The 15,949-nt window shown below is 41.2% G+C and overlaps 1 protein-coding gene across 4 annotated transcripts in view; it reads right to left on the reverse strand.

Moving 5' to 3' along the window:
• Positions 1 to 15,949, reverse strand: part of RAPGEF5 (Rap guanine nucleotide exchange factor 5) — a 162,622-nt gene that overhangs the window by 77,827 nt on the left and 68,846 nt on the right. For 3 of the 4 annotated variants that reach the window (XM_065051278.1, XM_065051280.1, XM_065051277.1), the window contains exon 9: positions 14,478 to 14,603. The exons of the other annotated variant lie outside the window; for it this stretch is intronic. In XM_065051278.1, the coding sequence (XP_064907350.1) occupies positions 14,478 to 14,603 (126 nt within the window). The remainder of the gene's footprint in view (positions 1 to 14,477; positions 14,604 to 15,949) is intronic. 4 annotated transcript variants of the gene reach the window in all.

The following is a 15,949-nucleotide window of genomic DNA, read 5'->3' on the forward strand; positions in this document are numbered from 1 at the left end:
ATTTGCTATTTGACCTGATCTTTGACAGGTAAGAAGATGCCATGGGTGAAGAGACACGCTCTGGAATTGATCAGCTGTCACAGAGCATTTGAGTAAAGGAAAGATAAAGTGAGATGTGTGAACAAATGACCAGGTCTTAACTCCCTAATAGAACCCTGTGGAGAGGGTTACAATATCCAAGTACTCCAGGGAAATAACTAATGATCCTTTGTTCAGTTCAGTCATGTTTCAAAAAGCAATTGCCTGAGTTACTAAGTGCTTGAGACTGCCTCAGTAATTGCAATGATTTATTTTATGCATCATCATAACTACAGCACTAGGTCAGAAGGACTTGTGCCTTATGGATGCCTTGAATTTTAACACAGGCGTTGGAGGATTGGGAGACTGCAGTCAGAAACACAGCGATCACAATGATTTGATGTGGGGGGGAGGGAAGACAAAGTCTTTAAAATCCTAGGTATCTAAACCATTAGGTTTCTTTTGGATTTTTAATAAAATGAATTATATTTTTCAGGTCATCCTAAGCAGAAGTTGCTTACATTTTCCTCTGCTCCCTTAAAGTGCAAGAGGCTATAATCTAATGAACACCTGTCTTAGGATTTTTTTTTCCCAGTGTAAGTAATGAATGTACAGTTCACAGTGTAACTACCCACTCAGTACAGAGAAAAAACAAGCAAACAAACAAGCCTGTTGTCTCTATCTTATACCTCTCTCTATTCCAGAGGAAACTCTCCCTGTGAAGAGCGTGTTTCTTCACCCTGCCATTAGTCTGTACTGGTGCCCTGGTTGCCTGTTAACAACCAGCAAAGAGGGGGATGAGACCTTAGGCTCATGGGCATTTACTTGACACAAGAAGTACAATTTTACACAGAGCTACTCACCTGACCTACCAAAACAATGCTGCACCAAAGGATATTTTGTGAGGACACACATCCCTGATGCAGGAGGTTGTGTTTGCTCAGCAACAAAAGGGTTTGATTAGCAACTCCTCGAGCATCTCCATCCTCCTGACAACCCTTTAACCCCATTCCCCAGTCACCTTTCTTTTTAGCTATTTGAGGCTTCACTGGCACAGAAGGACATTTTTAAGGATAATGATAATTTGAAGTGCTGTCATCACCAGAACTTTCAGGCTATGAAGATCTTGAAGACACTTCCCCTCTACCCCCATAGAGTTCAAACTCTTCTCCCACGATAACTGAAGTAAAAGCATTGCTAACCTTCAGCACTGTTTTTCCAGTTACTGTTTCAAGGTTAGCAATGTGAAAAATACTAAACTAACCCAGTATTCAAGGTCAAAGTAAAAAATGGAGCAATTATGGTTCGCAGTAACTTTCATTCATTTGGTATTCAGGACACATTCTTTCTGGATATCAAATCACAAAATCATTGCCAATTCATCAGATTTTAAGCTTTAGCTTATTAAAAATTAGACTATGCTAAAAATGAAATGCAGTTTTTTATTTGATCTGATTAAGAAGTTTCTGTACAGCATGATCTAAGCCTCTAATTATCTATATCTCTACATTATCTCAATTGTTATTCCAATATAAGCAAATTTATAACAATGCATTTTAATGAAAAATATATACTAAAAAGTGGTAAAGCAACAGACGTCAAGGAGCTGAATGTCAAGATGCTGAAAATGAAAATGCTTCTCTACATTGTGTGTGCCAGAAAAACAAGAGCTCACATGACATTTGGCAGTGATTTCCCATGATGAAGCAATTCTTCAGGGCCTTCATTTTCGTAAAAGCCCAGCCTATTTAGAGCTAGCTCCTAGCTCCTTGCCCTTAACAATGCCATGCAGAGAAAGTTCATTAAATATATTGTTTAAGGTAGGAAAGCAAAGAAGTTTTGCTGTAGCAAGCACTTAACATGTTGATGGCAAATCAGAAGGAAAAAAGTAAAAGGATTGGAATAAATTATTTGTCAGAAAAGCAAAAGTGATACGAGCATATTGATATAACCTGTTGTGCTGCATTAGCAAAATTGTCCAAACGAAGAATCCCCAGAATGGGAACTATTATTGGATCTTTATCAATAGGATATTTTTCAAGCAGGCTGGGCATCCAACCATTTGACGCAGATCTTTTCCATGCACAAGAGCACTGGCATACTGGAAACAACAGTCTTAGTGAATTACAAGGAAAAATGCAAATGCCTTTGATTTTATAGTTAATTTTTACATTACAATGGTCAAGCAACTTTTACAGCTTGTTGATATTTCTGCTGGACTGCTAAACCTTTATTTCTTCTTACATCAGGTAAGACATGAATTTCTAACATAATTACTTGAGTAAATTGCTTTTTTTTTTTTTAATGTTTCTATTCTCGGGGGATCCTTAATACATATTGATCATCACACAAATTAAAAACTATTAGCATTTTAAAACAGCAGTTATATGCATGATTTACTGTATAGCTTTTGTCTAATACAAATATTTATAGTTTACATGTCACTGCAATGAAAACAGTATGTGTTGATTGATTAACCAGTAAATATCAGACAGAATTTAAGTGCACTGCAACAGCAGCTGAAAAGGAAAATGGTATAGTAGAATTGTAGCCTTTTTTCCCTACATAGTACAAAACTAAGTTTTGTACCAGGGAAGAGATAGCCATATCTGTATGTACACATATGCGTGTCTGTGTGACAGCTGAGGGTGGGAGAGTGAGAACAGATGAATTACAGGGAGCATACAGCCACCCAGTGCAAGAATGGAACAACTCTGTTCTACAGGTGGCTGCGGATCCCACACAAATAAGCAAAGGTACCCACAGCTATGTTGTAAAATTCAGTTCCTGCATAGGTTCTTGCAAGGAAATGTCTGAAATGAAATAAGAGGCAGATTTTTAGGAGTCTCCTGAAATGAAGGCTATAGCTGTTCCTCTGGAAAAAAATAATAAAAAAACAATAATAAAGGCCACCTTTAAGAAAGCGCTTGATTTGGGGTCCCACATTAAAAAGCTGTCACCTGAAGAAATCTGTTAGAGTTTAAAAGGGAGGCTTCTTCAGACTAACTACAGCATCCTTCAGCCAGCCAGTGCACCAAAACTACTCTAACACTACATCAGTGCAAGAGAACATCCCGAGAGCACTCGCTCACAATGCTCCTGACAGCAGGGAAGCAGCACTTCCATGTACAAACAAGGATCTGAGACACAGAGACATTCGGTCATTAGCCCAAGGTCCCAGAGGAAGCCTGTGCAGGACGGGAAGTTCCTGAGTCCCCATCTGACACCCCAACTCCACCACCCACCCTTCCTCTTCAGGGAGACAGCTACTGTAACATGTGCCTAGAAAGAGTTATCTGCAAGATAACGCAGTGAAGAGGCAGCCTAAATCTATCATTTTTTCTGTCAGCAGGCACTGGATGGAGAGTAGGGGAAAGGCGACATTGACAGCCCTGAGGTCCTTGAGGTAGGGGCACAGAAGCTTGTATGAGTCTCAGATGTAATTCCGGAGATTCAGGTTTTGATCTGAAGAACTGAAAAGGAGATTGAAACTTTTCAGAAACTGCTAGATGAAAACCTGATGCGATCTGAAGAGAGGAGGAGGAGGGAAGTGTCAGAACAGATGGGTCACCGGAAAAGGCAGCTTCTTTGTGTTACCAACTGAGACTGTGTGTAAATGACTTGTTATTTCTACAATGTGAAAAAACATTCCATAAGTAGTCCTTGTAAGCAATCAGCTTTGCTTTTAGCAAGTTTTGCAGTCTGTTTAATTAATAAACATATACAGCACATGCACACATAGGCACGTATCTCTGCAGAAGGAGAACTGGGGGGCCACGAGCACCCTAGGTTCCTTGGTGGAAGAGGATTCTGCCATATCCTTAGTAAAATCCTGTGAAAGGTCCCAGATGCAGAACGCCGTCACCTGCAACATACAGGATTTTGTGGGTTCCCACTGGGCCACTGCTCAAAGTTCTCTGGAAAATGTTGCAATGCCAATGGTAAAGCAGGTAGGACAATCCTCCACTTAGGGTTAATTTACTCCTTCAGCCTCTGCAGGGAACGGGAGGAAAGAGCTCAAGGCAAAGGGAGTTTTGTTTAGAAGTCACATGCTTCTTTTACACAAGTTCATCAAACCTAGGAAACCAAAAAGAAATCAATATAGCCCAATGATTAGCTCACTATAGGTACTGTGTACAGACTGACAGATTATTTAGACAGACTGAATCAATGTGTTGATTCCACGGAAAAGATTCAGGTTTCACACATGAGGAGACAAAGCCAGAGTGCTGGCATACTTTCCAGCCTGTACCATCCACAAAAGAAAATCCAGGCTTGAATGTGCCTGGTTTTTAGCTTGAAACCTGAACAACAAGGATTTGCATGTGAGAACTAAAATTCTGACCTCTTCACTCCAGCCAGCTCTGATTAGTGTCTTCTCCCATGACACTGAGCACATCAATTCTCTCTATTAACCTGCTAAATATGGCCAAACAGCATATTTGCAAACACAAAATCAATGTAACTGCTGTAGTTCTATCCACATATATATTTTAAAGGTTCTTGTGGTGAATAATCCCCTACTTGCAATACCAAAAGTATTTGGCAAAAAGGCTTAAACTGATACTGTATTTAATAAATATCAGTGCCTCTAAAAAGGGAAGAGACACTGTGATATTGCAACCAAACAAAAAAGGTGACGAATAATTGCACTCTTTGCTTGTCTCCTACTCTACCAAAAGAGCAGGTTCTCCTTTGTTCCTGCCATCACTGGGCTAAGTAGAAAAGCAGGCATGGGTTTATTGCCCCCACATCCCTGAGAAAATTGAGACAAATTAAGGGACGGGGCTCTCAGTCCAACCACTTCAGGTGAGACAGCAGTGTCAGCCAGGCTGGCAGGGGACAGAGTTGAGGCACCACACAGCCAACAAGAGATTGTGAGCTGTATGGCTTTCCCTTGATCAAACAAGGCTGTGTACTTCAGCATCACCCCCTGCATCACCCCCTGCTCAGGGCTTGCCCTAGTTCAGAGCTTGGAAATCCATGTAAGATTTGATCTCCAGCAAGCTGTTAAAGGAAGTATCAGCTGCTATTCATGATCTTCCTGAGTTAGGTCATTCTATTATTTTCCTAGTCACCAGATGAGGCTAAAGTACTTTTTCCTGCAACCAGCAAATGCTGTCGCTCCCACATGTCAGAGCCTTCCCCACTCGGATGCGCCCGTTCCAGTGACTGATAAAAAAAGCTGGGAACTGCCCGCCACATGGTATCTGAAAATATATTCGAGGAAGGCTGCAAGGTCATTGCTAATTTCAAACCCTGTTTCATGTTTCTACATGAAACATCTAATTAAAACTTTTCACTGGGTAGTTAAAATGAAATTCATGCATATGCACTTGAGACCTCATTTTCACGTGCTGTGAAATAGAATATAGGAGGTGCTGCACACAGCGGTAGGAACACTAATCGAGGAAGGAGAGGAGAATACCTGCTTTGATTTAGAGGAAGACAGTCAGCAAAAAATACCGCTAATCACCTGGGTTTTCATTCCTTTGCTCTTTGAGCTGCCACACAGAACTAGGAAAAATGAATGCAAGTGGTGTATTAACTGCTACCAAATCAGCATTCTCCACAGGTGACTGTGTGTCAAGCACATCTTGCAAAATGCCACCACCTTCAAGGCTGTGGCGTGACAGAAGCATTGGACCCTAAGGACTATATACCCTGCTCTCACCAAAAAATACCGATTAACATCAGCAGAAACTGATTTAAGCTTTAAAATGCAGGCACAGGGACTGACAGAATGGCCATAGCAAAAGGACAACATTTGGAGATTTAAGGTGTGTCTCATGATTAAAATAAATAAAGCCTGGGGAAAAAAAAAAAAAGAAGCCTGCAAAAATATACAAGGTCGAGTTGTCCTTCCTTTCTTGCTGTGGAGAATCATAGAAACACAGAATGTCTTGAGTTGGAAGGGACCCATGAGGATCATCGAGTCTGACTCCTGTCCCTGTAGAGAAGGCTTCAGCAGCGGAGGCAGACATAGACAATTGACAGCTGTCCCTTTTCCAAAAAATACCACATCTCATTCCCACCCCATACCCATATCCCTGTACCATGAGTGAAACTGATACAGTTGGAAAGTAACCCCTCAGGAAAGGTGCATTTATTTTAGTTATCAGCTGGATTATTCCCTGTGTCTCTTCACAGAGCAGCACAACATGAGGCAGGCCAGGGCCAAGGAGAAGCAATCAGAGCAGGGATGTTGTTAATGGCACATCTGTTGAAGTGATGCCTGCGGACCCAGAGACTGCGAAGTGACTGCAACTGCTTGGCCTTTCCTCAGCTATGCTCAGGTTTTTAAAAAATATCCCCCATGACCCTCAGCATTTCAAAGTCCAAGCCACTTCCAGCTTGTGGGGATCCCCAAACCACCTATCAAGGATCTCAAAGCAATTCATCAACATTCATTAACTACTGCAGGTTTTATAGCACCTCTTCAAGGTCCTACATGCTTAAGACCCTATTTTATATCTGGGTAAACAAAGGTGCAGAGAAGTGTTGTGATTTGAAGAAAGTTACATGTTAAATAACTGATGCAGTCAAAAATAAAACTTCAGTGTTCTAGCTCACAGGTTTTAGCCTGCGAAATACCACATGCCCTTTTTACCCCTTTCAGCCCAGTAACTAGGGTATTGTCCTGTACAAGAATGAGTCACAGTTCCACACTAAAGAAAGCCCAGCACACAAAATGTGTAAATGGAATTTCCTTCTATACAAAGTAGTTTAATGTTATAGAATAAATCAAAGAGGTATAAATTAGACTTTCTTGTCTTTTTATCACTAGGCTGAGCATCTGGAGGAAATAAAGCATTATGGGAATACGTAACTTGCCTCAAAGGAAAACAGTGAGCTTACCACTTGACGTGTTCCTGTACTGTGCTCACAACACATCATGTGAGCACAAGCATGACTCCTTGCAAGTGCTTTGTATTTGCACAAAGAAGGACCATAGAATCTCACCACTGTTTTGTACTCCTGGCAAGAGGGCATTCTCCTCCAAACTTTGGCCACATTAAACAGACACAACAAAAAGAATAATAAATTCCCTTAAAAGTATATAGTAAATAAAAGCACTCTTCTTATTTTAACAAATGTGTTGCAAGAGACTGAAACAAAGTTTTACTAGGAGACAAATGATCCCAATCCTACATCTGAGCAGGAGGATCCTTATCTCTGGCAAACTTTTCCCATTTCAAAAAGATGCCTGTGCCTGTTCTGCACTGAAAAAACCTAGGACCTGCAGAAGTCTTCTTGTCTCAGAAGATAAAGAGGTTGGCTTATGAAGAACAAGTGATCACCTGGGGCTATGCCTTCATTCCAGCAGATTAAAAATCAACCATCTGGAACAGGACACTGTCCAGAACATGATGAAACTAGATTCAAGTCCTTGTTCCTCCTGATTCAGACCAGAGTCTTGAAGTTCAGGTTACCTCCACAGCAAGCATGTACCTACCTCTTAATTACTTAAGCTTACTCAACATGGAGCTATAAACTGACAACCTCACTAATAGACTCATTTTTTTCTTGGCTTGTAGTTGAAGACTAAGTCATACATGCAAACTATCGTCTTGCCCTGGTACAGCTCTCTCTGCTAATGCTGGCGGATCTAAGAGATAGGAAGGGAAATAGCAAACTCCTGTACTGACAAGCTAAATCCATTCTGTTTCAACGTCTTCAGAAATCTATACCATCTCATGGCTATTCAAGCCATGAAGGTTTCTTCAAAACCTTTCACTGTACTATAGTTATGTCCACTTGATACTCATTCTGCCAGAGATGCAAAATAGCCTCCAAAAGCCAAAAGCAGTAAATCTGCATTCAGGCTACCCAATAGATCTGTCTGAGCTAGAGCAGACACAACAAAAGTTGTGGGTTTTTTTGAAGTAAAGCACAGATTACAGTCACTGATTGCATACAGATATCATTTGTTGTCACCATTTTAAAAAATATTTTTCTCTTGGAGCCCTGATGACTGACCATCAACTCCACAGTATGTCAGCGCAAGGCCACAGCTTTGTCGTGCTAACAAAAACTGCAACTCTGGACATGTCCTAACATTTGTTCTTGTCTGCTTGCAGGCGTCCAGCTGGACAAGTAGGTGCACCCTAAAATAACCTTGATGTGTCATGGCTGGAATTTCCTCAAAAAATTCCTTGGTTGTGGGTGATCTACATAACCCGAGGCTCTAAATCATTAATCTTCTTTTGTAAGCCTTTTAACAGCTTCAGCCCAGCCACCAACCTGCTCCAATGAGCAATCATCTGTCTTCTTAATGAGACCAGTGATTACAAAAGTTAGTACCCAGTAAATTAACAAAACTGTTCTTCAGTATCCTTTGTCCTTCTGAAAACATATCTGCACCCTTATGATATAGCTCTTCCATCTTGACCCAGCTAAGTCACAGAATCAATACATTCAAGCTGTAGGTACTTATATACTTTTAAAGAGTACTAACTCTAATTAATATATACATTAATCTGTAAAGGGATTATAAAGTAGATTTCGGAAACATTCCCCTCCCTACTGATGCATGCTAGTGCTGGAAGAGCCCTCACCTAGAATACAATTTATATAGTTGAAGAAATTTGTTAATATTCTTCACTTCTCTCATGAACACATTAGAGAATCTTAAATTTCCTTTGAACATTAGTGTCAATTTTCAGAAGGCTTATTCAGTTGATCTGACTATGAAAATGTTACTATAATCTAAAGAATATTTTCCCCATGTTGCTGAGGTGAAAAGCACTTTTCTGATTTTGCTAATACAATGACACTACAAACAGACATGTTTTTCTTAATCAGTGCAATGCTTCACTGAAATAACTGGAAATACTGTACAAACGGCATCACGTCTATTTAAAAAGCATTATTTAATTGAGCCTGTAGTTGCTTAGGAGTTAAAAAAATATATTATTTAGTACAAATATGCCTCAAAGGCATTTAAAACATATGCCTGAGCAAAAAAAAGCTATGAGAAATTACTTCTAATGGCTTTACATACAAAGCTCGCTTTCTATATAATTAATGCTAACAGTAAGCAAACTTCTCAAAAAAGCAGACTCATTTTATAGCTGAATATTTCAATACAGATTTTTCATCTATTTTCTGTCAAAGCAATTGTTTTACGATAATGAAATATTTAAATAATATAAAAACACAAATATCCGGTTTTACATTTCCCTGGGCTTCTAAGTGTGATTTGCATGTAATGATAAAATTAGAACTGCAAGCTTGCATAGGTAGCCCACATTTGATATTAATTTCTTTGCATTTTAGACAACCATTTCATTTTATTTATTTATCAATACATTGAATCTCATTGTAGGAATGCAACAGCACAGAGAAGAAACTTATCTAGCTGCTTGGAAGCTTGTTTACTAATATTTACTTTCTACTTACTAGCAAAACTGAAGTTTTAGGAAACCTAACACATATGGTAGGTTCAGTGCCTTAATTAAGAACCTTATTCTAACACATTAACAAGTAGGAATGGGGAAAAAAATCACTATAATTTAATTGTTGTTTTCCTCGACAAGTCTGTGAACACCATTACAGTTAGAGCACTTTGCAAACATTATGTTCACCGGAGAGGAGCTGGCACTGTGTGCTGCAGAAGAACAATCTCCAGTTCCAACATACCAGTCTAGCCTGGTTATAACAAGCTTGCAGTGCCAGAAATAAATAAGCAGCTCACATATAACAGAGTTTGAGCACAAAACTTTTTAAATTATAAGACTTCTTCAGAACACTTTTTTTTTATCCAGACTATAAATCTGGAAAGAAATCATGGCATACCATAAACCTGAAACAAAAGCAGTATGGACTTTCTGACTTGGGTGCTTATAGTATGAAGTAAAAATATATGCCTATACAAAATCATTATATATATCACAGAATCACAGAACGGCTGGGGTTGGAAGGGACCTCTGGAGATCATCTAGTCCAACCCACTTGCTGAAGCACGTTCACCTAGAGTAGATTGCACAGGAATGTGTCCAAGTGGGTTTTGAATGTCTCCAGAGGAGACTCCACAACCTCTCTGGGCAGCCTGTTCCAGTGCTCTGTCACTCTCAAAGTAAAGAAGTTTTACCTTGTATTCAGATGGAACCTCCTATGCTTCAGTCTGTGTCTGTTGCCTCTCATGCTATCACTGGGCACCACTGAAAAGAGTCTAGTCCCATCCTCTTGACACCCACCCTTGAGATATTTATAAACATTGATGAGATCCCCTCTCAGCCTTTTCTTCTCCAGGCATAACAGACCCAGCTCTCTCAGTCTCTCCTCATAAGAAAGATGCTCTGGACCACTGACCATTTTCATAGCCCACCACTAGACTCTCTCCAGTAATTCCTTGTCCTTCTTAAACTGGGGAGCCCAGAACTGGATGCAGTACTCCAGATGTGGCCTCACCAGGGCAGAGCAGAGGGGAAGGAGAACCTCCCTCAACCTGCTGGTCACACTTTTCTTAATGCACCCCAGGATACTGTTGGCCTTCTTGGCCACAAGGGCACATTGTTGACTCATGGTCAACCTGTTGTCGATCAGAACTCCCAAGTCTTTCTCCACAGTGCTGCTTTCCAGAAGGTCCACCCCCAACCTGTACTGGTGCCTGGGGTTATTATTCCCCGGGTGCAGGACCCTACACTTGACCTTGTTGAAATTCATCAGGTTCTTCTTTGCCCAGTTCTCCAGCCTCCCCAGGTCTCACTGAATGGCAGCACAGCCTTCTGGTGTGTCAGCCCTTCCTTCTAGTTTGGTATCATCAGCAAACTTGCTGAGAGTGCACTCAGTCTCTCCATCCAGCTCACTGATGAACAGGCTGAGATATAGATATGCATATATATGTATATATATATATATCTCCCAATTTTACATCCTCCAGAACACATTCAAACTGAAGGAATCCATTCTCTCTGCCACCATAGTTCTAAACCAAGCTATCCTTCAGCGAACCACCCAACTGTCACGTATTTTCCCTCTTCCAGACCATCTGCTTTTTCTAAGAAAAAAATAATTATATTTCATCTCCTTCTGAACCAGCAACCCAAACCAATCCATGCTTTACCTGCCCATTGTGGGCTACAGACCTCTGACACCACACCTTGAAGAATACCTTTAGGTACTTTATCTGCCTGAAAACCTCTGGAAGACCAGAGTACCTCCACGTGTCATCTACTTTTCCTACATGAATCACTAAGTTCTGTCCTCAAACTCAGATGAAGATAGTGATTATTTATTTGAATGACAGGAGAGCCCACCAGTCCTCCTCACAGTCTAGCTCTGCATCTCATTCACTGTACAGGAAAAAGTCACTGGGGTCATCAGGTACCAAATTCTTTTATTAGGCTGAGAGCTCTTCCTTCTTCAAAGGAAAGTACAAGAATCAGCAAAGCTTAATCATACTACATTTGTGTTTGCTGTTAATGCTGGAAAACCATATGATGTCGTACTAATCTGAAGAAACCTGTTTTAGAAACACCATGGGTAGCATCAGAGGAGCCCCAATTCCACTTCCCATTATGTGCATGGGACACAGTACACGTAGAGAACTATGCATATGTGCAATTCTAACCCTGCATTCAAGTTGCTGAGTTGTTGGGGTTTTCTTTGTTTGTTGGCGTTTTTTTTCTTTTTTTTTTCTTTCTTTTTTTTTTTTAATATTCCTGGAGGAGAATAAACCAGAACTCCACTTTGGGCAAAAATTCCCCTGTGGCCATCTTGGAAGGAGCAGCTTTACTTCCAGGTGGGCAACAAAGCCCCCAGCCTCGAACAGCGCCAGCACCCGTGGCTGGCTGGTTGAAACACACAGCCCTGCAAACCAGCAGCATTTCTGCTGTGGGATGGGCTGCCCTGAGGCCAGTGCAGCCAGCCGGCTATCCCAGCACAAGGAGAGAAGCCTGGCAGGGTGTTCAGGCGTCTCATTTACAGACCGAATGCCACCCCTTTGAGGAAGGCAGATCATCCATGAAAGCACAATTTGAGCTCCCCAGGAGGGAAAGCTGGTGAAAGCTTTAGCACAAGGATACTTGCTGAGAAATGAGGGTACTGTGGAGAACATGCAGAATCACTCCAGTTCACTGCCTATGCCACGTGCCCATTACCCCATGTTTCTAAGAAAGTGATGTAAGAGTAAGCTATGCTTTTAATTATTTCTTTTTTTAAAAAAAGAAAAAAAAAAAAAGAAAAAAAAAAAAGATGGGCAGGCTACACATAGTTTTGTAAGGATACCATACCCAGAACATGTTGTTCCTCTAACATTTTCAGTGAGCACAAGGGACTGGGCAGTAGGCTGATGCCAATGAATCTGCCATCACTTCTTCAGCAGCAGGATGAGATGAGAAGGTCTCAAAGCCCACATCCGAGTAGTACTCACTACAATCCAGCCTACTGCGTTTCTCCTCACAGAAGAGAGGAACAGCTGCCTAGAACAGCAAACTCTGCCCAGCCAGCCAATTCCTGCCACATGCACATGCACCAGAGCAGCTCTCAAACCACAAGGGAGGAAGGGAGGGAGAGGAAGGGGTGGAAGCTCACATCTTCCTGGACGTATGTGACCCACCAGCCCCACCACACCAAAGCGTGGGTTTCAGTGGGTTTCACTTTCCAGTGAAAGTAAATTACCTGAGTCAGCTAAACTGAGAACCCTACAACAGACCTCGCCCATGTTCAGAAATGCCTTCTTCGTGACTATTCCTAATGAAATCAATAGGTTCATTGGGGTATTAGCAAATACATCCCCATTGAGAACTGCAGGTCTCACTGGTCATGGGCTGCCTGGGCTGTAAGGAACAGCCACATCACCCAGTGTCCTACCACAAGCAGCAATGTGCAGAGCAATGTGAGGAGAAGCACATCAGAACTTGTTACTGCCAGCACTAACTGCAAGATGTTCCCCACCCAGAAATAAAGGGGAAATGAGGAATGACCTGTGCTTCTGCCACTTTTCAGGCAACATTTCTCGTTCCTGCCACCTCCTGTGTCTAAAGGTACATCCTTGCCCGAGAGCATTACACCCTTCAGTGTGAGAATGAGCCGCTTGCTCCAGCTCCTGCTGAACTGAAGTCACTCGTCTCCTAAATAGCAGCAATTGCTAAGTACCATGCTTTTCACAGGAGAAAAAAAGCTGAGCAATTATTCCCTTTCCATTTTTGGAGCTGTAATCTGTGCAGCTACAGAACTGCAGCTGATATCACTGCACCCTTTATAAAGACCAGAGTAAGCAGCAAAAATATCCACTGTTTTTTTAAGTATCAGTCCCAACATTCCCCTCTCCCCTATGCCCACAGCATCTGTAATCTTGCTTTAAATCCTGAAACACAATTACAAATCTTCCATGGCTTAAAATCTTCTTTACTTAAGCATCTAAACTTTTAATTGCACTTTGCTGATACAGTTTAAAGACATATGGAAATTCTGCCAGATGTCCATGGCTAGTGGATCAGCTGAGGAACAATTCAATCTCAGGGATTTGAGCCTGGCTAATTACCCTCCTCCCTCGTGCACACCTACCGATACAATTACATGTTTAACTACACCAGACTAGAACTTAATACTGCTGAACAGAGCATGAAGCTCTGAAATAAGATTTCACCTTTCTCTTTTTCCTTTGTGCAGCCTTACTTTGGTAGGAATGAGCTTGCAGATGAGCTGAAAACTATTTCTTTTCTAAAGCACATGCCTTTTTTCTACTGTCCAGTGAGCAGAAAATGGAATAAATTACATATACATTATAGCAAGACACATAAGGACTAGGTGGGATTTTTGTTATTTCTTGCAGTTATTATCCTGGGCACCTTTAGATGAATATGCAATCAGAATAGAAATCTTTACAAGGACGAAATTAGGATTCATTGTGCTATAAGCAGAGCAGTCAAGTTTTACTGCATTTTCAATCCAGGTATTAACATCTGAATAAGTGCTTTCAGAAGCAATAAACAGAATGCTGCGTTCTTTGCTGTAACTTTTAGTTGAAAACACATTTTTTTAAGAAACTGCTGAATTCCCTACCCAGATCATTCTTTTTAATTCATAATTAAATCTCTAGCCAATATTTGCATCCAAATATACCAGTAGAAGGGTAATTTTAAGACAATTTAAAGTAAGTACTTGAAGCACTCATATACCTTATACATTATTTAAATACAACCTAAACCCCAAATATTTCATAATCACTAATTTGGTAGAAAACATCCTGAAATCATCTGTTATTTCCTATATGTATAAGATATTAATAATGGTAACTGACAGCTAATGACAACATAATAATTTAAATGTGTTGACAATTATCGAACTGAACGCACTTCAGAGAAATGTAAATGCCAGAGGAGAGCAGCTACAGCTCCATGACTAATGTGTGCCCTGGATTCTGACCATCAGCTTTGCTATTTCAGTTTTGTGACCTAAATCTCCCTCCCCCACCAGAAAGAAACAGAAAACCCAAACAAGAAATGTCTTACTTGTTCTGCCTTCTCTGGTGGTTTTCTATCCGTCTGCAAAAACTGGCAGTTTTCTCTCGCCAGCTTCTGGACCAGCTCAATCCGTCCGATGTCATCTCTTCCCTGAAGCTTGCACAACACCCCTGCCTTAAGGGTGGGAGAAAGAGCAAACAGATACTTAAATCCACAATCCCAGGACATGACACCACCACAAATTTCAACCTTAAAAGAAATGCATCTGTTTTCTCATATTTGTGGTACTTTGGTGCCGTTTGCTGAAGAAAAATGAGTCGCTGCTTCCGAGGAAACAACTGGAGAGGAGCTGAGGCGCATCCAAATCTCCAAATGTATCTACTTTGGAGGAATGAAGGCAGGGCTAACTAAATGAACCGCTCCTCTGCCTGTGACTATCAGATACGCTGTGTTTTATTTGTTCCTGTCAGCCTGTTTCCTGTTACATAAGAGAACAAGAGCAAGAGGTTAAAAACTCATGGGAAAGTTAGCCAGGAACAGCCCTGGAAAAAGAATGAAGCGCAACACAAGGCACTCCTAAAAATAACAGGCTCCAACTCCCCCTGCTCCAGCTCCAACCATTTTTCACGTATGCAATCTGTAAGAGTTAAGAGACAGTTGTGCTACATTTATTTATTCTGTAAATAACAAATCAATATCTCCTGATTTGACTTAGGAAATAAAATGAGATTTGCTTTAAAAACTATGTTAGAACTATTTTCTTGGCTAATGTTCTGCCAGTTATTCAAGCTATGCCCACATTGTTTCATCAAAACATTCAGCACTGGCTGTTTTATAAAAATGCCATATATATAAAGCTGGATTCATGCATGCACATAGGCATACCAGACCCATCACAAAGTTAGCCGATAAGGGCTAAATTGCTCCCTGCAAAGCTAGTGGTTACTATCACGGTCTGGAGAGGGTCCAGCGTAGGGCAACCAAGATGATTAAGGGAGTGGAGCACCTCCCTTATGAAGAAAGGCTGAGGGAGCTGGGGCTCTTTAGTTTGGAGAAGAGGAGACTAAGGGGGGACCTCATTAATGTTTATAAATATATAAAGGGTGAGTGCCATGAGGATGGAGCCAGGCTCTTCTCGGTGGCCAACAATGATAGGACAAGGGGTAATGGGATCAAGCTGGAACACAAGAGGTTCCGCTTAAATTTGAGAAAAAACTTCTTCTCAGTGAGGGTGGCAGAGCCCTGGAACAGGCTGCCCAGGGAGGTTGTGGAGTCTCCTTCTCTGGAGACATTCAAAACCCGCCTGGACATGTTCCTGTGCGACCTCACCTAGGCGTTCCTGCTCCAGCAGGGGGATTGGACTAGATGATCTTTTGAGGTCCCTTCCAATCCCAAACATACTGTGATACTGTGTGATACTGTGACTTGGTCACGGATATAGCCTCTGCGTAGCCAAGACCCAGCTCGATGATACCACACGGCTTTTATTATCCCAGATGTTTCCTGATGAGAACAGCGTA

Source organism: Columba livia, chromosome 2 (genome assembly GCF_036013475.1).
Source record: "Columba livia isolate bColLiv1 breed racing homer chromosome 2, bColLiv1.pat.W.v2, whole genome shotgun sequence".
Lineage (NCBI taxonomy): Eukaryota > Metazoa > Chordata > Aves > Columbiformes > Columbidae > Columba > Columba livia.